This window comes from Calliopsis andreniformis, chromosome 3, assembly GCF_051401765.1.
Source record: "Calliopsis andreniformis isolate RMS-2024a chromosome 3, iyCalAndr_principal, whole genome shotgun sequence".
NCBI classification, from domain to species: Eukaryota; Metazoa; Arthropoda; class Insecta; order Hymenoptera; family Andrenidae; genus Calliopsis; species Calliopsis andreniformis.
The window spans coordinates 28,260,328-28,284,656 of record NC_135064.1 but is presented as its reverse complement, the minus strand read 5'-3'; the positions used below and the strand labels follow the sequence as shown (position 1 = coordinate 28,284,656).

At 45.5% G+C, this 24,329-nt stretch overlaps 1 protein-coding gene across 1 annotated transcript in view; it reads right to left on the bottom strand.

The window, feature by feature from the left end:
- The window catches only part of LOC143177372 (uncharacterized), a 70,958-nt gene extending 47,497 nt beyond the window's left edge, over positions 1-23,461 (bottom strand). The window contains exons 1-2 of the mRNA XM_076375246.1: positions 22,772-23,461; positions 2,082-2,267 (exon numbers count right to left, since the gene is read on the bottom strand). Of these exons, the coding sequence (XP_076231361.1) occupies positions 2,082-2,267; positions 22,772-23,461 (876 nt within the window). The remainder of the gene's footprint in view (positions 1-2,081; positions 2,268-22,771) is intronic.
- Positions 23,462-24,329: the final 868 nt, after the last annotated feature.

The following is a 24,329-nucleotide window of genomic DNA, read 5'->3' as shown; positions in this document are numbered from 1 at the left end:
GTTAAGGCAACTCAGTTGCGCATAAATGAACATAGATAAAACAGGCCATAGCATGAAGTTCATATTCGTAAGTTAAAGACAATTTCAGTTAATATATCAAAAGTGATACGGTTTGAAACGATACCGCGCGGGACAAGAGTTGATCGCTCGTAAATCACTGGCAAATTAGAGGCAAAGGAGAAACACGTCGATTAAAAGCTGCCGTGCGAGTACACGGTAAGCGAATGAAGGATTATGCGTGCCTATTAAACGTATACTTGAGATGGAAAGGTTAAGATCGATCATACAACACGCTTTAACTCATAACCGATCTACTTTTTCCCGAAATTAATTACCTGCCCTATCGATTACGCTCGCACGCGATTCTAAGCCGCGATATTTGCAATGGCCAAACGTTCAACGGAAACCCCTCACGGGTGTTCATTTTAATTTTCAATTACATCCATAAACAAGCATAAATAAAATCCGAACGAGCCTGGCCCATCGGGATACGATTAATCTGGAAGTGAATTTCTGCGAAAGCTATCTTGCGATTAATCAAAACTAGAGAGGAGGTAGTGTAAACGAAAAATAGAAACATGGCAAACTATCGTCATTACTCACAGATTTCGATCCAGTGCGCAAATAAATTTGTGGGAATCTTTCCGTGAGCAGGAATTACAAAATCGTTGACGTAAAAGGAAGTTGAAGAAGTTAAATGTTTCGGTTACTCGAGGAACGAAACGTTGACAGCCGTTGCAGTCGATCTCGATCCGGCAGTTGCACAAGTTCAGTCCTTCACGTGGGTTGCCGGATATAAATTATTCTTCGGCTAGTCGGAGCGGGCGCATTTAATTGTGACAACGAGATTGATCGCTGCCGCGACTGCTCGCCCCGTATGCGCCATTAATATCGCGGGACACGATTTACGCGTCGGGATAATGCATAATCGAGAAACAAAAGTCATCGCGTTGAATCGGGCGCGGGACGTGTGGCATTATTAAGTATTATATTTAAATCATTTGTTGGCGGCGCATCGGTGCTAACGAGGGGCCACGACAGCGGTCTAACGAGCCAAGCACGCCCACGCGGTTTTATCGTTTCAGGGTAAGCAGCGTTTCGATCTTAACGAATGACTACTTCGGCCCCTCTGCTCCCACGACCCTCCGCAGAGCCTAGCCTTCCACGAACTGCAACGCCATTGTGACAAAACTGTAAATTGAATATCGATCGAGTGCAGGCTTTTCTGTGTCATGTCGTCGCCCATTAAACCCACCCCCAGTGGGATCTCGCCCCTGTTTCTGCAACTTCAAAATGAGTTTCTTGGGCGACACGACTCGTCCTCAGTCGATCGACCTTCGATACCTGTCGCGGACCCCTTCGTGTCACCTGAGTCCCTCGACGTTCACGCTGTGCCACACATCGCTGGAATGCAACCCGATTTCCTCGGAACAATTTTGCACCGGTGAAGAACTGAAAGCCTATATTCTTCATATTTCACGAAAATAACTGCCGATCGATCAGTCGATAATTTCAGCGCAAATGACAGCAATCTGGCGTGGAATGTTAATAACGGTCACCATAACGAGGTTAGGATACCTGCTTTTTTCCATTGAAGATCATAGGTGGCAGCTCTTAGGCAGCCGTTATCGATCACGAAATCGCGTTCAGTGCAACGCTTTAATCTGTTCTTTTCCAGCTCCGCCCGACAACTTAATTTCTCGTTTAACAGGCCAGCGTACGCGACATCGACCAAGTTATACTTTGTCAAAGGGGACATTGGAAGGCGAGGGAAGCCAAGCACATGTTTCTGGCTCGTTGTTCCGAAGAACGATACTGTGACGCCCGGACACGTACACAACAGTCCAATATTTCGTGTCACGCACGAATTTCTAGCTGTCGACCGTTCACTCTGATTACCTCCTAACTTGCCAGCGACCCCGATAGCGTCGCGAATATTACACTCCTGGTCTTTCAAAACTAATCAACCTGCACCTCGTGGTGCCTTTTCTCTTGAAGGATCAAGTCGAACGCGAACTTGCGGTTTATTCTCTCTGATTTATCATCTTGAAGAAGAATGAAGCTTATGAGACTCATCTTACCGTGCTTATCGTCGGAGTTTGCCCGTGTATCTTGCTGCTGTCGAGGAAATCTGAAGTCTCTGGCAAGTCTGCGAGTGTCCTGGAGGACAGAGATGAGGAGGTAGGAACAGTGCTGGCATTTGACACGTGACTCGTGGGCAGCGGCGTGCCGAGTGGAAGATCCGGTCGGAAGAACCACTTTGGCATCTGTAACATTAAGCATCCAATGTGTTAATCAACTGTCTAATATTCTGATAAGCTTTTAAGTAATTTAATGAACGACAAGAGTAATTTAAGAAAAAACATAAGATATTTAATTGTAAAAAGAATTTATCAAAAAGATAACAAATTGGGGATTATAAACGCTATCGGTATCTTTTAGATGATCAACAAATTTTTTTCAAAACAAATGGATCCTCTGCCTGTCATCGAGCGGTTTGCTTACGCAAAAAATAAACTCCATTACGGAATTCTCTGCATACCAACAAGCAGATAAAGCTCTTCCTATGACCAAGGACCAGGCATTAGTGTCACCGAGAGAATATGAAGCTCTCTAAGATAGATGACACGGGGCCCTGACCCTGTAAGAAGCGCACTCGCTTCGAGGTCACCGTGCGTGTGGTCCATTGTAAGTGTTCTTATGGAGAGGAACCTGAGGGAGAGGATGAAAAGAAGCCACGGTGTTCCGTTCAACCGTGGTACGTAAAGACCTTTTGATCGTCTTGCCAGACGACACGAATTCTCCGCGATTATTCTATTGATGTCTCTCTGGCTTGGAAATCCAAACGCATTAACATTGCAATTGTGACTTATCTTTCGAGAAAGCTCGTGTCGATTAAGGCGATATCCTCTTGTAATAAAAATACCTGGAGTTAGTATACAAAATAATAAAGGAAAAAATTCTGAAGATCAGTAGATGTAGATAATAAAAAGTATCATTAGTCTAGTCTATCACGAGGAAATACTGCACGTTTTGCCAATTCTAGCGATGTCTTACGTCACAGAGTGCCATAATATCGCAAGTTTCGGTTATTTTGGAGCACAGAGATAGCGGAGGCTCGATTGGTCACGACACAGCGGAAAGTTAGTTGCGCGGGCGGAGATGGGATCAGTTTCGGGGTGGTCTGGCGAATGTCTCTTGTCGTTGGCTCGCGGGAGTTAACGCCAAAACCGAAATAACAAACTCCTAAACTCGGTGAGTTAACGCCGCCTCGTCGAGGTTTCGACGCTCTGTTATTTTCTGTTTATCACGGCCATTCTGTGCACCCGTCGAACAGTTTACCATAGACACGTCGCGCAACGGAAATCGTTTGCTACGACCTTGGTAAAAATGTATCCGCGGCGTAAGAACGTGCTCGAACATTTCTGACGTGATTCGACTGCATCGTAATGTCCCACTTTCGCCCTCCTTTTGCCAACATCCAGTAGCTCTTTCGTAGTTCACATTTTTCTGAGCTTAACTCACCTTCGATTCGTACACTTGTATACCTTATCTTGGAAGAATAAAAGTTTATAGAGCTACTTCATTATATTACGTAGGTATCTAGCTGTAGTTAAAATATTTTATGCTTTTTCGTAATGACCGATTTCGTTATTCGAAAACAATTTCTTCGACGTGAAAACTTTTTCAAATTCGTACGAAAGTTGGTTATTGCCAAGCTTGAACGAAAATATCTACGTAGACACGCCACGTGTAATATCTGCGGACTATTTTTGTGCGAGTTAGGAGAAACGTGGCGCGGAATTTTTCAAATTCCATCCTTCCGAGTCATCGAACAGTCAGCTGTAACCAAAGTAGTCCGGCTCATATGGATCTTATCGAAACAAAGAACAATATTTGCGTTGTAATTAATCACTGGAACCCTCTGCGACGCTTCCACGACAGAGTTCTTTATCGTGATTATAATAGTGATCTACGAAGGAAGCTCGCGTTTTTACTGTACGAGTAAACAGACTGAGAATAGCAAATAACAACGTAACTCTTCTAGAATTACTGTGCTTTTGTTAATGTTTACTCATCTTAATTCAAAATAAGACAATGTAGAAGGAGTTTCACATATTTTTAGAGCATTATCGCGACATAGTAAAAGGTAGAGAGTCTAACGAATTTCACTGAATAATAAAACAAAATATCTGTCGCGGCACAGTACAAAGAAACAAGTCATGATTACCATCGATAAGATCCATACATCGCTTACTCTTCAATTTGACCAAGAGGACCCGCACTTTGTACATAATCAGTAATCGTCGCTTAAGAATCATTAAACAGGCCCACAACGTAATTACACAGCAGGACAGATTGCACGTTGACGAAACGGTGTAGTTATCGATTGCGATCGACGATATTGATTCGCGAGGCCGAACAGTTATCGTTCACATCAGAAAACTGAAACTGTGAAGTGGATCGACCAAATTTATGCGCGATTCCTTAGAAATGATACGGAGTTCCAATAAGAGGCATTCAAAGACTAAAATTATGAGCACACGTTGTCTGAATCAAGAAACATACCAATCTCTGAAAACAAGTAGGTACTGTATAATATATTTCCAATGCATGATAAATTTGAAAATTAAAAGGTGTGAAAATTTGAAGATTTAAAAATTTAAAAATTTGAAATTTTGAAGATTTAAAAATTTTAAAATTTGAAATTTTGAAAATTTAAAAATTTGAAATTTTGAAGATTTAAAAATTTGAAAATATGAAAATTTTGACCGCTAGAAATTTTTTAATTTTGGTCATCACACAAGAGTGACATACCTACTTAAATAGACATAAATTTTCTCCTATCTCTGTTGTATTATTATATATCGATTGACAATTTCATCGAAATTAGTACTAGAGTCTTTGAAAAAGAAGCACTATTGCGTGTTGTGACTGAGGAATTCAAAGACAATTCCTCCTAAGTGAAAATTATGCTTCATAAGCGAAGAAACTGACGTGCTAGAGTGTCGTTACATCCCCCAAGGGAGAGCGCGTGTCTCCTGTGAGACGAAGAGGGCTGATGATGCGTTTTACCAAACATTACGCTTACGACGATGCAATTTCGCGACAGGCATCAATTTCAAGAGGACACGCTACCACGATCAAAAGCGTCGAGGTTCAGGCTCGTGTTCGACCTATGCAAATCCCCCTGAACCTACCTACGCGGTGCTTATGCACCGGCTCATCTTCGACCTCCGGCACGAGGTGAACACCAAAACCTCGATCGATCCTGCTCCTCGATAATGTCGCGGGTACCTCATTGCGCAGATCGCCAGGATATTTTTCCTGTCAAGCCATGCGGCGATCACACGCACGATACCACAGATTTCTTTCTTTGCTTTTACGTTTTACAAGCTGGTCGTGTAATGGCGTGTTGGTTAGACATTTTCAAGTACTTTTACGCGGAACTTCCCGAATGTAGATAGTGCCTAATCATTATGTTCGAGGAAGTCTCGCCAGTCTGTAGTATTCCAAGAATTTATGCATCATTTGGTGAATGAACTAAGCAAGCTGAGAATGCGCAGTCCCTGCTTCGACACTTTCAGCAGTTTTAATATTTTTTCCTAAATAAATATCTACGTTGCAAATGACTTCTATATAACAAATGCCTTCGTTTTCGTACACAATGGATAACCCACGAATATCTCGATGATCAGGAAGCAGCGACTCAGACAGCTGTGATAATTAGTTCGAGAGCTGTGTACGGTATGGAGCGACGAGGAGGCGACCGAGCGTGGTACATGCAAGTCGACGATCATTGCGTTGCTCCATCATTCGCGTCATTAATAGGTTGCCGGTGACGGGAAGCGTTAATCTTGGCTGCCACGAAAAACAATCGACTGGCTTCATTGCAAGTTTCAATGCGACTCTGCGTCGTTGAACATCACGATGCATTCAAAGCTACACATACACAGGATATCTATTTTCGACTCCTTCTTCTCCTCGAAACAGAATATTTCTTGGCAAATACCGTGAGACGACGCCTACTCTTTTCTCTCTGTATACTCGTATATCTTCAAGGATCCTTTCTAGGAAACAAATACTCGACTAATCTCTACCCTCTTGTACCCAAACACAATATCAAGTAATTATCAGTTAATTACTATACCTAGTGGAAATTTACAAAACCCTATGACCCAGCCTAGAAGACCCTCCTTTTACCAAGCAAGTATTCCGAAAAATAATTTCACTCGCGAAACATCCCTCAGACAGCGGACATTCGAACAACGAAGGTTAAACGTGGCTAACAAGCATGAAATCCTAGGGGACAAAGGAGAGACAAGGGTTTTTAACGACGCGTGACACGCGCATCACGCGCAGACGCACGCTGTCGGGTACGGTTTTCAATTCTAACCAGTTAAATGGCCAGTTAACCAGCTTTATCTGATGGTGTCTGGGCAGTTGGTGTGACACCGGCGCAGCGCGTCATACAGCGCGCGTCACACTCTCGTAACTCTGCGCCGCGACATCCGCGACAGCAGCGCGTGTCCACGCTCGCGCAATCCGCCTTAAAGTTCCTACATACGTGCGCGTGCGACACGCTACGCACCGCCCACTTCGTGTCTCGTAATTACCGACGACAAAACGACCAGACCATCAGCGTAACGTGACAACAGAACGAGCACTCTGTCGTGCGATCCGCCACGTATCACGACGACGAATTAATTTGCGCGAGGCCGCGTGTCTAGCGACGACGATAACATCGCAGCAACATTTCTTTTTTCCCCTTGAGAAGCAGTCTTTCAGTAGGCGTGAGTAAGATTCAATTCAATGAGCTCTATGAGTAATCGATAATACTCGAACATCGATTCGAGCGCGTTGCTGAATATAATTGAATTCTTTTGATGAAAGGAAACTGAAAAAAGAAACGTAGCTCTCATGATGTAGCCAGTGAAATGTTGATTGGAAATTCATAAACGAGCAGAGGAACTAACCATTGAAGGCAGCGTATCGATTAAAGACAATTCAACGCGGTAAATCTCGGTGCAGGTGCAGAAGGAGCGGCTGACGTTCCCCGACGCGAAGCATAATTATGATCTTTCATCTGAGGAGACCGTATGGGAAAATCCTAGCGCCAGCGCCAACACTGTCCCGTCACTTATGAACGTAATCAATCGAGTGAATGTGAGTCATAGATCGGAGTTTATCTCGTAATGCATCGTGTCGTTGATAGTGGCAGTCGCCTCGATTACTTTGTATCGCCATGGTGACGGGGAAAACAAGAATTTTCTCCACCGGGGGCAAATGGGACCTCGCGTACACAGCCTCGGTTATTAGCTATTAACGCGCTGCTCGCTGGATATATTGCAGCTATTATAGGCACTAAGCATATAAATGACCGCTTACACAAGAAAGGTAATAATACGGAGTTCAATGTTGTATTACAAATCGTACGCATTTAGTCCACTTTACGGCTGCCCGATAAAAGTAGTCTCCAGAGAATTCTCAGCTTCCGCTTCCGCAATGTTCTACGACGCCGTGGGTCGTGTTCGATACAACGACCTTCGCGAGCAAATCAGGTTTAATGAGATTCAAATTGCCTGCGCGCGAAATATTGCGATTATGACGCTATATTTTTTGAATTTCAATCAAGCCTTTCCTCCTCGCTAATATCCGCAAACTTGTCAAGCTGTCGCGTGGTAGGTCTACCGTTCAAAACTCACTTTGTATTCAAACATTATAAATCACGTTGCTCATTATTTAATTACAGTATTTCAACTTTTAAAGAAAGACCATGATCTTTTTGGCATTCATTTGGAGATTAATGTACCTACATAGCAATTTGCAGCCATGTTTTGAATTTTATCTGTATAACATTTGATATATCTGCTCCAGTGGGTTTGTTCAGTCCTACACAGACTCTTGAAATGAACTCGTAAGGCGACTGGTCGTCACTATTTCGGCAGAAATTAGTTATATATTATCTTCTTCACATCTTCAGTGACTGACTTCTTTTAACAATGTATCAGACATGGTGCATTGCAGGGTTGCGTGGTGTGGAGACCCTAGGCGTAAATAAGAAATGTGATAATACCGTAGAAGAAACCGGGAAAATGGACTGAAAGGAAAATAGAAGAGACGGATACGATCATCGACGAGCCTCCCCTCGTATAGTTATTTAACATTTTATTTATTACCGTTTTCACGACGCGAACGCGTACATTTGCGCGCATAGGGTGCAACGTTTCGCGAGAATTTTCTCTCTGTTTATAACGCGCTCGATGTGAATTAATATTGTAGAGTGTACGCAAAAAACGCGGCACGGAGTAAAACACGTTGGTAGTTGCGGTATGAATTAGCAAAATGATATTAATGACGGTTTCCTCTATTAGAAGGTATTTTCTTCGCAAAGAACTAGAAGCGTATAGTTTGTCTAAGATAACCTGTCGTTTCCTCTTGCTTTTTGTGCAATTTCACTATTTCTCCTCTCAATTCTCTAGACATCACCGTAAAAATTTCAAACATAGAATCTAGATTTCATAGAAAAATTCGACGTCTAGTATAACTAGAAAATTTTCCTCAATTTCGCTGTTTGCAAAAGCAAGCAAGGACGTTGCTTTTCTCGTATGCAAAAACGCTGTAAATACGACGATGGTTCAATTTTAAAAATTTTCTCTCCATGACAAAATTCTTGACTAAGGAATTTCACCGAGAGCCACGCTGTATAAAAATTGACAAGAAAATGGATATAGTGATGCGCATAGAAAACCGAAACTAATCATTGAACCTCGTTATTCTGCTCGAGTTGTTGCGATTTTTTTACATAGATAAATAAAAATATATCCTTCAAAGCTTTTCTGAATATCTTCGAATGAAACACTCTACCCATCCGCCAATGACGTTTACCTACCAGTATCACGAACCCTATTTATTAATCAAGCAACCTCTCATTTTAAACAGTAAGAAAATTATCTTATCCCTAGACGTCTAATTATCTTAGGTATTTTCTACATCAACGCAAGAACTCTATATCCCATGAAATGTTAAGTTGCAGCATTAACATCTTTGTACCTACCTATCGTAAACGCTATCAAAGAATATCTCGCGAGATGAGCACTGATTAATGCACCAAAGCGTAATTCACGCAGAATCTGTTAACGATAAAGACCGAAGAGATTATTTGAAACAGGCATGAAGGGCCGACAGAGCCATTTCAAAGACGTCACAAGCCGTCCTTTGAGTTCAATTAGTTGTACGCACGAATTATGCGCGGACAATGCTATCGCGGATCTCGCGAGCCCACCCCCTGGGGTGCGTAAGCTGACCACACACAACACGCATTAATTCTCCTATTACGGGCATTGTGCTACGCGTATCAGGCATTATTGGCATTGTACATACGCCGTGAACGCCCACGGATGTCCGTTATCGGGTATCGGGCGTCGCGACGTCGCTGCAACCCCAACCGTGGCGCTAACGAGCTGTCGTCGCTGTTATCTATCCACCAGTCTCCTGATACCGATGCATCCCTCTGTAATCAACGCCCTGTCTCCCCTTCTGATACGAGGTACCGTCAGCTGGCTCGTTTAGGAACATATATGTACATACATATTTTCGAACGAAAGCTTATCTACTCCAAATCCGATGGAGATGAGATGAATGTTTCATTATTACAAAAACTGATACACGTTTTTTGTTCTTTTTAAAATCGAATTAAATTCTATTTTTTGCTTGTACAGTGATAGAATGTGGTACGATCTGAAAATTCCCCAAATGTACAGACTGATCTAGAAACAAGCAACCTGTTGAGAGAAGACGCGAGGGAGAGATCCACGCGAAGAACAAACTGGCGAGCATGGACAGCTGAGAGGGAACCTAATTAAAGCACCGAACGCGTCCTAATTAACTCTGCAATTACGCGGTTCCCCTCTAATTTCGGGGCAAACAAAGAAGGCAAGCCCGTTTGAAGAAGCAGGGTCACCGGCAACATCGACAATACGTCCTTCTCCCCCTTCTGACCCGACCTCCAGAATCATCCCCCAGGGCTCTGAGTACACATTATAATTGCGCATATTAAAATGGCGTCACGACTCCGCCATCCATCCATCGAGCCAACCAGCCAGCCATCTTTAATCAATAATGGAGCAGCAGGGACCATGACAACAGATACCCTTTTCCCAGGGAGCTACTGTCTCGTGGACCCTTCCTTCCCCTCCCCTCGACCCCCGGCAAGGGTTGCTGCCTTTCTACTCGAGTTTGGATACTCTGGCGTCAAGTTACGTCAACGATGTCCTGTCCGTCTATCTATGAAATTCTGCCCGTCGATACTGAGATATCCTAGGCTTCACAGTGGAATACTTTGAGAAAGGAAAACATAAGGGAAGGCTACAAGGAGACATCGTAAAAGAGTTTCCTTCTGGATTCTTTGCGACAGTAAAAATAAAATCGAATTGCAATCCTGATTCTCCACGAAAACGACCCACTGTGGCCGTTTAATCAGCCATACGTCCGGTCTCGGCTCAGGCAAACGTTCCATTCGAAGACTCGCTCAATAGCCAGAGCAAAACGGGAAGCAAGTCGCGCGTAGACGGACAATCGAGTGGCGACGGAGGCCGTTGGTGGAAGGTTTCGAAGCGTAACGGCGTGCGTGGCACGTGCGAACCGTGCACACGCATTTCCTCGCACGCATTCGTCGGCCGGTTTTACGTGCGTGTCGGTGCGCTCGGACACAAATGGACGTCGATCAGCCGAGCTACACACCTGTCAACGTGCCATTATACGTCCGGTACTTCTGTTTTGTCCGCGTCGCGTCGCGTCGCGGAAATAATGGGCTTGCGGTGATGTACGAGGTTCTCCGTTCTGCCGCGCTCGTCCGCAGAACCGTGCGGTAATAAAACCGCTCGCTATCTCTGCCACCGTTTACGACGCGCGCGGATTTCGCCAGCGGAAAAAATCTATACCGATGCGAGTTTTATATTTACGACTCGACGCTGCAAAACGTTCTTAAAAACCTGGACTTCCCCCTTGTAACATCTTTGCGAACTCATCGAGGGATCGATGGAACGACGTGTGCGAGGCAGAGAAAGTGCTTATCGGTTCAAGGTTGTTTACCTTAGTCTAAAGTATAAAAACACCCTCAAAACCTAGAGTAGTCTAGTGTTCATCCTAAATCGATGCGTCGTAATGAGGTTTGCAATCATAAAGTTAGCTCTTAAGAATTCTGGGCGCTGAGCCGTCAGATGGAGGAGTCCTCAAACCCACATACACACCCAATGACAAGTTTTCAATATCAAACTTAAAGATCTACTTATAAAACAAGAAATGGTTTCTCTTGGAAATTCTTTAATTTCACGTAAAAAATCGAAGCATATGGCTTAGTGTAAGCTAGCAGCGAGAAGGTGGTTCCCCGCGAAGAAAACGACTCTGTCCCGCGCAACCTGTAGCGCTCGACGAATTAATTTCCCATCGAGGGTTCTAATTACAGCGAAATCAGCGGAAAGCAAGATAAACGAGTGGCTCGAAAAACACGAGAAGGCGGCGCGGTGAGCGACATGAAATTAATAGTATCCATGCCCGAGAACAAGACCAACACCGAGAGATTATCGCTGGCCGTTTAGGCACAGGCTTACCGTCGTCACACGCAACGCCGCGATCTTTTCACATATAATTATGTACCGTTCTCGATATGGTAGGAGTAGCGCGAGCTTCATCTCGGCAAAGCGTATCATGCAACATTATTAATGGAATTTATTGCCCGGGCAAAAGGCAGCCGACCGAATGGAAACTTTAATCTATCCGCGTTAACGGGCAAGGTGGACGAGCTCTGGGAGATACAAAATTAATTATCCTCGAGCATTTTTATATATCGAATTATATTATCTCGACGACTATCGGTGGAGCTCGCGCGACATTAATCACCGGATGTGGCGCACGAGCTACGTACCACAGCACCGGCTGGAACTTATTAAAAGATGCTGCTGAAGCGGGAACTCGAGTCTCGGTAACTCGAGAAACGGGTAAACTACAGTGTTGAAATTAATTATCGTCCCTTCAAACTTTAAAGGTATTGGAGATCGCGTTTCACCGACACTAACTCTCACTGAATATCCCTACTGTCACGATACCTGTATGTACATGCATGTCTGTACTTGTACTATCCAAGAACTGCATCACCACACTGTTCAATTGCACGCAGCTAGACGAGTACGAAACTAGTACGACAATGGAGAAGGAGGTCTCTTATCACATAATAACGAAGAAATGTGCGAAGAGGACAGGACCAAAGCACCGATTATTCGAGTAATCGCAGGAGAAGGCATAGCCCATCTACGACCGAAATTACCCCGCATTACGTACGCAATTTTCAGCGCTTAATGGGAAAGAGATAGAGGTAATAGGGTAAGGCGAGATCGAACAGGAGGACGTAAAAAGGCAGGGCATATGACGGTGGAGGCGAACGAGTCAATCGAAGAGGCCGACACGGCGCGGCGCGGCGTGAGCCACAAGACGGGACGTGCGCTCGCGCGCGGTAAGGGATACGAAATTAATAGTGTCTATGCGCGGGAACAAGACGAGAGCGAGGCATTATCGTCCCTCGTTTGGGCATTGGGAGCGTGTAAAGGCATGATGCAGAGCCGAAGCGGCGCGGTCCAGCTCAAAGCGACGATCCACCATTGCCGGACACGCCAGGGGCGCAACAGCTTGATACATCGTTACACGCTGTTCCTTCCATGTGCCCTTCCATTCTCCCTCTCTCTCCAGCCTCCTGCCTTTCTCTACCGTTCGATCCATTCCTCCGTCTCTCCCATTAACTGTATATTTCTCTTTATTTCTCCCTTTTCCCCTCTCTGTTCATTGCAGAGACGGCCACTCGGCCTCTCTCCCTCCCGTTTGCTCGCTCAACCCTCGGCCGTCGAAGCAGCTGAGGAACGGCGCGGTTCCTCTGCCCCTCGACACCCTCGACCTAAGCCAAACTCGGCGCCGACGCGCCGCTCTAATACGATCTCACGATCGACGGGGCCACGAGTGCCGTAAAGCTCGGTTTACACCGGGAACGCGGCCGCCTACGCGATCACCCGCTCTTTAAATCCTCAGGCTACACCGTGCCTCCGTAGGGTAGACAATGTCGCGACGAACATCGGCCCGGGGAGGATGAAGTCGTTCCGCGAGTCCCGCGAGTCCCGCGAGTCCCGCGAGAATCACGAATTATTATTCCCCCGACGAAGCGCGAAACACGATGGGGTGAACCGTTTAAGGCGGTACACGGCCTAACTTCGTTTTTCGCTTATCTGTGCTGCACTGTTTCTGTCTTGCTGCTACGTTTTTATTATTGCAGGTACATTGCGTATGACTCGTGGCACGGGAACCTCGTGTTTGGACAACTTGGAGATTCAGTGAATGCAGGTAAGTGGTGCTGGGTTAGGTGACCATGGTTTGGGAGATCTGACCATGTATCTCGGGAGGTCTAGTTTCAGGAATTTCCAGGTGTTTCCTTACTCCGTGTCACTCGCCTCAAAATGGGTGGATAGATGGAGTTATGAGTCACATGCAGGACACTCCGCGAAGCCAATTAGAAAAATTGGTAGGGGTATCGACGGCAAGAGTCCGGCCAGCTAACCTGACACTATTACGAAAGTTATCGGTTCCACTCCCCCACTGTTCAATCGTACCTAACCCATTAAATCGGAGAGTCCAGGTCCTCGAGGCAAAAGGGCCGACAGAGACACGGAGGACGTGCCGCTGTTTCATACTTTATGGTGGCATCGATTACTTTAATATTCGAGCTCGTAATACCTGGTCACGTCGAGCGAGCGTCCACGCGCGATGGACGGGCGCGCGGCGTAGCGAAGTCTGCGGTTCGCTTTGGCTCTCGGCGAGGTGTCAGTGCTCGTAAAGCGGAATCGCGACCCTAAAGCAGTCGTTCCGTGCCTTTGTGAAGTAATCGGCACGGCCCTGGTACACTAGTCGGATTATAATAATGTTTACCGTGCGACTATGACTCCGCGCGCTTTTAATGGCCCCATAAAGAATCACCGGGTCGTGTTTGACCAGCCACCATATCTGCTCGTTATGGCGGCAAAGGGAACGTCGTGCCGGAGAGACTCGAGATCCTGCTCCAGCACGCTGAAAAACAGGAATTGTTGGTTGCCACTGTCCCCTCGCCGTTTGCTTTTATTCCGGGAGTAAATTTTCTTTTACAGTTACTCGCGGAACACCCTATATAAATTCCTTTACACGCAATCATCCTGGTCCGTAAGTGGATAGGGGTCAAAGTCGGTGTCCTCATCAGAGGAACATGCGGACAGAGTAATTCGACGTTAAAATTGTTTAAATCGGGATTATTCACGCGACGGTTAAGGATGTCACGGGGGTCAGCGTATGAGAAGCGTATCTGCCTCTAAATAGCATCGATTACTTTAATGGCCGCGGTCATAATGCCAGCGATCATCGAGCGGTCTCGCGGGTCGGCTAGGTGTCAGCGATCGTAAAGCGTAGTGGCGGCTGTTCCGTGTCTTTGTAACATAATCGGCTAAGTGTGGAACGTTAGCCGCATTACAATACGCTATGCTCGCACCTATAAGCTCCAGCAAGTATCTAAGTGGCCTCATAAAGAATCAATGTATCGCGCATTGTCCACGGTGCTTGACGCGTAACCTTTCTTCAAGACGAAAAGCGTTTCGCGGAAGAAGATAAGGCTCTATTAAAGACGGATGACCGACCGTACACGTTGAAAAGGATCAGGGTACTTAACAGAGACTCGATCAAAGCGTGAAGCTTTATTTTTAAATAGAGGCAGAAGTAAGTAGATAGTATTAGATATAAATAGAATTATATCTATTGTGAGCTTCTTGACTTTAATTTTAAAGCCACAGCCAAAGCCAATTAACTCCTGCACGCAACTGATGATAGGTAATCATAAAAGAATTAGGCTACGATAGAAATAGCTATCAGACATATTTCTATTTTTAAACCATGTAGATACAGATGGTTGAAGGCATCACGAGTGTTCATTCATTAACCTTTAACATTTTCTTATAATAGGTCAATCCACTTCTCACAAATAGAAATCCACAGTCTATAAAACTTAATAGACCCAGACTACTACGCATACATTTGTAGAATGGGATATGGGAAGCTAATATGCCTATTATTTATCGTAGCTTTCAATACGTAATTGGCTATAAACGAAGGCAAACGATCACAGGACCTCTATCATTGATCCCAAATAAAGATTCACAATTTTGCTTTAGAATAGTATTCCGCTGCGAAGTCGAAATGAAACTTACTCTATACCACAAGTTGTCGAAGGAAGAACTCGAGGAGAACAGGTGAAGTCATCTCTGATCTCGGAGACGCGCGTCCACATGACCAGATAATCGTCTAAGACGCATGGATGGTCGGAGATCGTGTTCTGTGACGTCAAGATCGCGCTGATGGACAGGCACGGGAGCATTTGATTGTGTGAAAATATTTGCGACGTGCGTGATGCCCGATCGAGAAAGAATGTGTGTGCGTGCCACACGATCAGTCTCCACGGAATTTCTGCGAGATTTAAACGTCCGGCAGTAAGACGGGTTTCGCATGGAAAAAGGAAATGAAATAATCAAGACGATATATGAGAAAATGTGCTCGCAATCGTATCGACGCGTTCCTCGCGTTCCGCTTCTGGGACCTCTCACGTATCAGGAACTCGGAAACAAAACCTTAATTACTATTTGCCACATATGAATAAATGGCAATTACTCGACGGAATAATAGCGCGTAAAGATGTCTTAAATATGTTGAAATTGAATTCGATAATATTGATGTAATTATGCATAAGACTTCCTTGCAATATAAAGACTAAATTAAAGTCGTGCAGTTAAATTAGCGAAAACAATCTGCGCTAAGTCGACTGGAGATATTTACAATGTAACGACGATGCATTTACATATATTATATTATACTATTTTTCTTGTAATCCCATCTGCAAGGTCTTTGTTAATACAAGGAGCGAAGAAGAGCGCATTACCATCATAAATTAGATCCCTGAATACAACAAAATAGTAAATAGCGTAATGAGTTCTCTCGGATTTTGAAGGCACACATGTTTTTACTCGAGAGCATTACCATAAAAACAATTTACAATGTGCAAAAAGAACGGAAGAGGGTCACCTTTATTGGTAATCTCGGTTGAAGCAGGGACGAAAGGAGGGAAGCGGTCAGGCAAAAACAACGAAGTCGAAAAGAGGGGCAATCGAATGATACATGCATATGTGGCGACAGGGGACACAGAATCGTCACGCCACGTCAACAGGAAGGCATAACGAAGAGTAAATAATTAGCGTGCGGCTTCGAAGCTGCGGTTTCGGCGCGCACGCGCCTCGTCCTGCGGCTGTCGACGACTGACGGTACCGTCCTTTAATAATAACGCGAAGGGCTGTTGCCTGCCCTTTCCTTTTTTCGCCGCTCGCCGCTAGCCGCGGCGAATTGCAGGCTGAAGAACGCGTAACGGATGATTTCCCTTCGAGAGGGCCCGCCCGCGTCTTCTCCGAGGATCGCCCCCGTTTTTTAATTAACCCCTCTCGTTCCGCGACCGCTTATTTGCAGAAAGGGTGGCGGTGACCTTTCGACTTGGAGTCGTGACCGTCTTATAAACTGCATTGTTTTTAAATCTAATTTATTTGTTTTCTTTTCTACAGGGTCGCAATGAGATATCCGTCGATGTCATAGAATTACTTTCGACCGCAATTAAACGAAGTCGTAAAAGAGTTATCGGAGACTGTTGCGCTCGCAGTCCTTTCGCTCGAGTTTATAATTCGCTGATATCGTTATCTTCCAGGCCGACGTTTACGACAGATGAGCTCGATTGTCGGTTAAATTCCCGGTAATTAAGAGAACGGTACACTTTTAGTACTTTCACTCAACGTCGAACATGCAGCCCCCTTCACCTAACTCGCTATCCCGCCTTTCAGTCTCATTTCAATTATCCTAAATGGAGCTTCTGGATTTGAGCGATTCGATGGGTTCAGCGGCACGCGTTTCTAATTCGATTCGTTAATGGAATTGATCCTTTTTTCCAACACAGAAGAAGCAATTCGCATAATAGGTAGGTAGTATCGGCAGTAATATAGACTGATCTGAAGAGGCTAAAGAACTGAGAAATATAAATCTACAGAGTCATAACAGGTTACGGATAATTACGTAATTTGCTAGCAGACTATCTTATTATACTAAAAGGAAAATTTCGATAGTGACAGATAAAATGATTCCATTAATTTCATGCTATTTGATTTGACATATCGAACGGAGTAGTGGAAAGAGACGGCCGCGAAACAGAGCAGTAATGCAACACTGCAGCCGTTTCCTCGATAAAGGAGGTAATCGTGACAATTACGGGAGTGCAATGAGCCGTGTCGTCCGCGTCCTTTTTACTCCTCATCCGCGGAAACGCGTCAATCGATTGCGTGCGCGTCGAAATCGGGGAAACAAAATGAAAAAATACGGCCGTAAAGCGAGTAGAGATATAAGCGCAGCCATTAATTATTCATGGGCTACAAAGTGACACGTAAAGCCACGTGATTACCTACGCTGCGTATCGAAGGGAGTCCCCATGCGAACGCCAGCCACAAACACCAGTCTGCGTGCACTGCTGGCTATCATCGAGATGCTCCGTTTCGCGGTAATAACGCCTGCAACATTTTTTGTCATGCACCGGTTCTGTCGTTAGCTCGATGATCACCGATGGAAGCGAGGCAATACCAACGATGCTTTCACAATGAGGCTTGCACGCTGTGTGCACCTTTAGATGTAAAGTATGTAACCGATTTCTACATAAGCAATTAAATAGGCATGTAGCATGCATACATATGAAATTTTATACAGCGAAATTTTGATAAAACTATTATTTGGTGAAATAAAATTAGAAATTTCGTTAGTAGATCATTTTCAATTTTTAAAGGAATTAAACAAATTGAACTGTAGTGAATATAACTAATTGCAGCTTAGAGTCTCTAACAGAAGACTTTTAAGTGCAAAATATCAAGGAAGAAGTAAAATGTTAATTACGTTGGTTTCCACAGAGGACTATACGCGTGAGTGACTGCGTCGACGTTCACCAACCTTGTAGTGCGCACTTAAATCGCTTTACGATCCAGAAAACTCGAGTGGTCCACGATTCCGGATTCCTTCAACAGTCGTTAGGGCAGAAAAGTTCTACAATGTGCTTCGAAGGTCTATGTCAGAAAACAAACATTGTCTAGCATGCTTGTTAACAATGAAAAGCGCGTAGCCTTTGCGAGCAACAAGTACAATAGGGTCCAAGTCGATACGGTATAGCCATGGTCTTTCATAGCAAAATCACGTTCCATTTTGGATTGATGAATGTGAGCTAGAGTACCCTATTTAGATACCTTTAAGAAGAAGTATATTCCTCGTTAAATACTTTCCTAATTTTCTGTCAGAAGAAAAAATTGGCTCAAGTGACAAAAACGTATCGACAAGAGAGAGTGATCGAAGTCGTTCGAATCGAACGCTCCACCACGTGTGCGCCTCGAAAACTACTTTCTCGTTTACTCTTCATTTTTTCCAAAGCCACCGTATCCCCCAACCACGAATGGACTTTTTTCGCTCTGTGACCCGATCAAAGCTCGTCCGCTGTCTGTCCCGAAAAATACACCGCATAGATGGGCTGAACTTGTTTGCGCGAGTATACGAGACGAGACGAATCGGTGGCGAGCGCAGGGCACCACGCAGGGCACCGCGCAGCGCCATGTGTTGCGCTCAATTGGACGCCCTTCAGGTAGAAAAACGCATCGGTGGCCCTCGCTTGCAAACGCATCTGGCGAGCGGATTCCCTTCGAGGCCCTGCGACGCGGCTTGTCCGGAGGCGTTGCGAACCGTGTTTCTTTCTTTCGTCGTCTCTTCCTTTCGACGGTGTTATTTGCAAATCGACGCGGTTTTGTATTAAATAACGCGTCATCCAGACTGGGCAGGTTATACTTATATGCGTCCGTTTAGTACCTCTCTTCCAACTCGTTCCTTTTCACGCACCTCAGGCGACCACAGTGAAGTTTTTCTTCGGTCACACGCGCGTACACAAGTGCGATCTATAGGGAAAAGCGTCAGTAAGACGCATTCGAGTGACAAATCATAGGAAATTTCTTATCAGAAGATTAAATCCAACGAAATCAGTTTTTCTTCTTTGACAATCAACTAAGAGTTGATAATATTATAATTAAAGGTAATTGCCAGTTGATCGTTAAGTAGAGCACAGGACATTCCGTTTTTCTCTTATAATACAATCAAAACCACGTGGAAATTGCATATTGACAGGTACACGAAGATTATATGAGATAATTATGCGTATCGAATGATGAATAGGAGCACGCTACGCAACGTTTACAGTTACTTGCATAATTAAATACACTTAATTATGAAAATAAGGTGGTAAATTAGACGGAGGAAGAGAGAGCAAATTGTCGTGACCGTAAACAGGTGCCCGCTAACTTCCGTACTCTGCTTTATTGACGGCACAATAGTTGAGATCGAAGGTAATGCTGGTTCTTGTTAGTAACGAAATTATTAAATGGGCGTCCTGTACCCCCGCGTAACGGGATCGATAAGGAACGATGGTAACAGTCGTCGAAAGTGATCGATTCCGATTGACTGTATAACTCATCTTCAGGAAGCTTTAACCTTTTCCAAGCCGCGAAGTCTGACAAGCTGTTGCACCAGCTGCACGATTCCCTTTAATGGTTATACAAAATCTACACCATGTAACTGAATCGTAATGTTATCTACAAAAGTTGATAAAAAGTATTTCGAAAAATGTGTCTGCGTTCCAATAATAGTGCACTATCTTTGTCAAATTATTATTTGAAAAAAATGTAAAGCATAAAATGAACAGCATACACGTACAGTTGACTCGGCGTTCATTGAAGAGAGTACTGGAGCTTCTGCCGCAAAACGAGCAGAGAATCTTCCGACAGGATCTCGAAATCGATTTGGCGGTTCGGGTTTACCCGCAGGTGCGCGATTTCCCGACGCAAAATTTATAGACTGATTCGCGCCCCGGAGTTATCCGCGAGCGCGACTGAAGCCCGAGGAAAAGGCAGGCACACGAGAAGGGATCGGCGTCGATTCAATGCCCTTATTCGCCACGAGTATACGTTACGTCGCGTTATCTCGATACAGGTGCGTAACGTCCTACCGCGGAAGATGAACGGTCGTTAGAGAGAGGAAACGGTATGCAGATGAGAGGCTACGCTGCAGCCAACCGATCCAGACCAGGACACTTTCGGCGCAGAAGCAAGTTCCCGCGGATCGAGTCGCGCCTCGACCCGTTTTGGCGCGATTCAAGGTGCCGATTACGGCTCTGCGGGTTAGGTTTCATTCTCGATTGCAGAACTGTCCAACAGGAACACTGGATCGTTCATCTTGTGCCCTCGTAGAGTTGAATATGCAAGACTGATTGGGAACGAAATGAGTTCATTCGTCTTTAGCGATGTTTGATAGAGCAGCAGTCAGTTTTGTCAGGGATCACGATCTTATTTGCCAACAGAATTATGAGTAATACTTAGTTACTCTAATATTTAGAATATTCCTATTGACATCTATTAAAACGAAGGAAACAGGCACCTACATAATGCGAAAGTAGAGAAAGGATTCATAATTGCTGAGCAATGTCTGATACGAACTCATACGCAAGTAGATACTAAAGGCCTCCTAAGTCCCAAGGGTCCTACACTGAAAATTAACCTCCTCAGCTAACGTAGCCAAAGCTCGCCAACACTGGGACCACAACATTGTCCCGTATTCGCAAGCTGCGAATTAAAGCGTATCGCTTTCATCGCATCACGCATCCGCTCGCCGTGAAGATTAATAATTTCGGTAGCGCGACATCGATGTCACGCCTCGTCGCGACCTACTTTACTCCACTTGTGCCTCCTGAAATTATGCGTTCCACCGGTTGCAATTAGGTAAGAAGAAAAAAAGGTAAAAAGCGACTAATTTATGCGTAACAGTGAGAGGTACGGAGAAGTACACACACATCGTGGCGAGGGGCAATTTGAATTAATCGAACCTCGCCCCAGCAGCCTGGCTGCAGGCGTAATTTGTAAAGTAACCACATTACACCAAGCGTTATTCGTAACAGCGCATTATATAACCATAGAATACGTAATGCGTTTGGTGGCGCTGCACGCTGCGGAGATCCAGAAGTCGCGTTCGAAGGTGAGCGATGGAAACAGCACGCGCATCTATTTTAATACTCGGATATTATTATAATAATCGTCGAGGGAACCGACTGGGCATTGGCCGTTTCCCGGTGGTAATCGGACCAGGGTGGCTCTGAATGGGCCTGCATCGGGCCTGCATCGGGCCTGCATCGGGCCTGCATCGGGCCTGCATCGGGCTGAACCGCGGCACCGACCGAGACGCCAGCAGAGTCCTCCCCCGAGGGGCCAAACCGACACGCTCGCGCCTGTAATCACTGTAATTTCGGTCACGGACCGGCGTAATTTTTCACCGAACGATCGCGAACTTTCATTCGATTTCATTAATACGGAACGGTGGACTAGGGGCGGTGTTCGCAAGTCTTGTGACGATAACGCGACGTGACCAGGAACAACGATTCCCCAAGGACCCGAGTTACACGCCACTTTTGCCTTAGCCCCTACCCCGCTTTTAACCACTGTGATTTCAAGCGGGCCGAGGATCGCGATGATTTACAAAAATCCTAGCCCTTCGAGCGCCTTCGGGCTCTCCCTTGCTTCACGAAACCACCGCGAAAGTTGGACAAGCGCCAGCGGACCTCGCGCTCCATCAACGTAAAATACAGTGGAATCAGTAAAATATATGGTGGATTCAATTAATACGCACGCTCTTACATAATGCATACCCTTTCGTTTACAATGTAGACTAGATCGGACAAAAGAAAGTGGCGTTCAATACATCATTAACGGAGAATACAATTAAAAATAATCTGCAAGTAAAATCACGGTGTTTGCTTCCGCGTATGGAAACAAAGGGGTATTCTTCGCGTACGTGTCGATATTAACGAGTTAGAATTGAAAACGCGCCGCAACGAAAGGCAACATGCACTTCGGGGGGAACTGAACTGAGAAACCTAGGCATCTGTGTTTCGATTTCTCACGTAATAACCGCGTTATGAGTAAAAGGGGCACACGCATCCTGCGTCGAACGAGTAGGACTCCCACCACGCCAGTGAATTAAAGATCGATTCGAATGTATATTACGCTTACTTTATGCACACTACTGAGGAGGTGATAAAACTATTGGAGCGCGCAATACGATACTGCATCTAAGGAGCACGTTTATTTAACTTCGAACTGTACTAAGTGCGATTAACATTTCAATTTTTCAAGGATGAGGTGTTGAAATCTTAATTAGATAATAAAGCTAACTTAATGTTAGATGTAAATGTAATTAGACTACTGAGACTTCAAGTAGGTGATCCACCGGCAAGCTAAGTTAAGCTGTGCTATGCTATCGTATGTACGTATGTTGTATTGAAGCAAATATTTTTAAATTTAGTTTACCATAGCGTAGCGTAGCTTAGTTTAGCTGTCCTGTGGATTCTCGGCTTCATTGAAGTTGAGTGATTGAAAATAATACAAAAATATACTTCCACCTCTGTCGACTACAAAATAAATTCTATCTCGTTGTTTCATTTGAAACGATATTTATCTACTAGCTACTCGGCGGGACTTAAATAAAGCAACAAGCTTGAATAAAGGAGGTTCAAGGTCAAAATGAAATTCAACCGAATTAAAATGATTCTACTGACCGGCATAGAGGGATGCATTCCACGCAGAGCGCCGCTCCATTTCCTGTTTCTGTACTTATATGGCGGGATGGCCCTGTAGGCACAATTGTTTTGATGCCCCCCGTACGCGGAACGATGGTGCATCGAAGGCCTGAATGAGCCGTAAGGCATTCCAGGATATCCAGCTGGCTTGCCATGATGATAGTCACTAGTCTCAAACCGATGAGGTTCATGATGAAAAAACGCACCATCACCAGCGACACTGGACACTCTATATCGTTCTTGATCGTGATCGTGCTCCTCGATCTTCCCCATGGAGCGGTCTGGGGAGGGCCTCGCGTTGGAAAAGGAAGGTGGTAGCATGGTCGGTGGTCCGTAGAAGTGTGGGAACGCGTACGAATTTGGCAAACCCCCGGTCATCGGCCTGTATGGTTGGTGCTGCACTTGACAGTGGCCAGGAATCTCGAAACTCCCGTCTATCTTCGCCGAAACGATCGGCTTTCTATCGTACTGATATTCCTGCGGCGGATGGCACTCGTCCTCGGGCTCTCGCTTCACTTCGAACGCCTCCGTGGACTCTGCGGCCTCGACTTTGACTTTAACACGGCCGTCGGCGTCGCTCGAGTTTCTGTCGTTCGCGATGAAATTCTTCGACGATGGACTCGACGAGACCGAGTCCCCGTCGCAGCCGCCCACGCTGCCCTGCTGCATTCTCGGGATGTTCACGCGCGACGCCCCTTGCACGGCCTCATCTCACGCCGACCAGCGAAACTCGCGTCAGAACTCGGCACCGCTGCTGTGGAACTCTGGAGGAATCTCCAGTGAAGCGACGGTTGTGTTATCGAGCGCGCGGTTCACTCGAATGCACATTATTCCAGACGAACGGACCAGTCCTACCGAATGTCACGGGCATCGACTAACGCGAATGCCAACGAACGCCTTGTATCTTCGAGAGGAAGCGACTAGGAAATATTCTCATAGTACCCACTGCTTATCCTTAGCTTCAGCTACGCGAACGGAAAGAAAGCAGCCAGAATTGGTTTCGAGGGGTTTCGAAATATTCCGGTTTTTCGCTCTCGCCGAAAGGTATGAGAAACGCGAGAGTCAGTAGGCTCCATAGCACAACGTCCTTATCTCCTCATCCTTTCTTCTTTCCGTTCCGAACACGCTGGAAAAGGGACGCAGCACGTCACTGGCAAAATTCAAAGCATAAAAGAGGAAAAAAGGGGATGGGCGTTCGCGAGGGAGCATACGAGTCCTCGCGCAAACACAATTGTCATTGGCAGCATGTGGTGCATTTTGATGAAAATGTAGCCGCTCGATCGAGGCAGAGGAGGCTTCGTTGGCAGCTCGAGCGAGCGGACAGAAGCGTTCGGCGGCACGCAGTCGGTATAGCCGGCTGGCTGGCTGCTTTTCGGTCGAGTGGAGGGGGTGAAGGAGGGGAGGACAAGGGCGGCGTGACAGTTTCCGTGTCACGTGTCCCCGACCTTAGGCCCCGCCTACGACTCCGATTTTCCTTCGCCGTTCGGATCGTTACCTGGCCCTATCGGGGGCCCTTTCCTCGGCCCTTTCCTCGGCC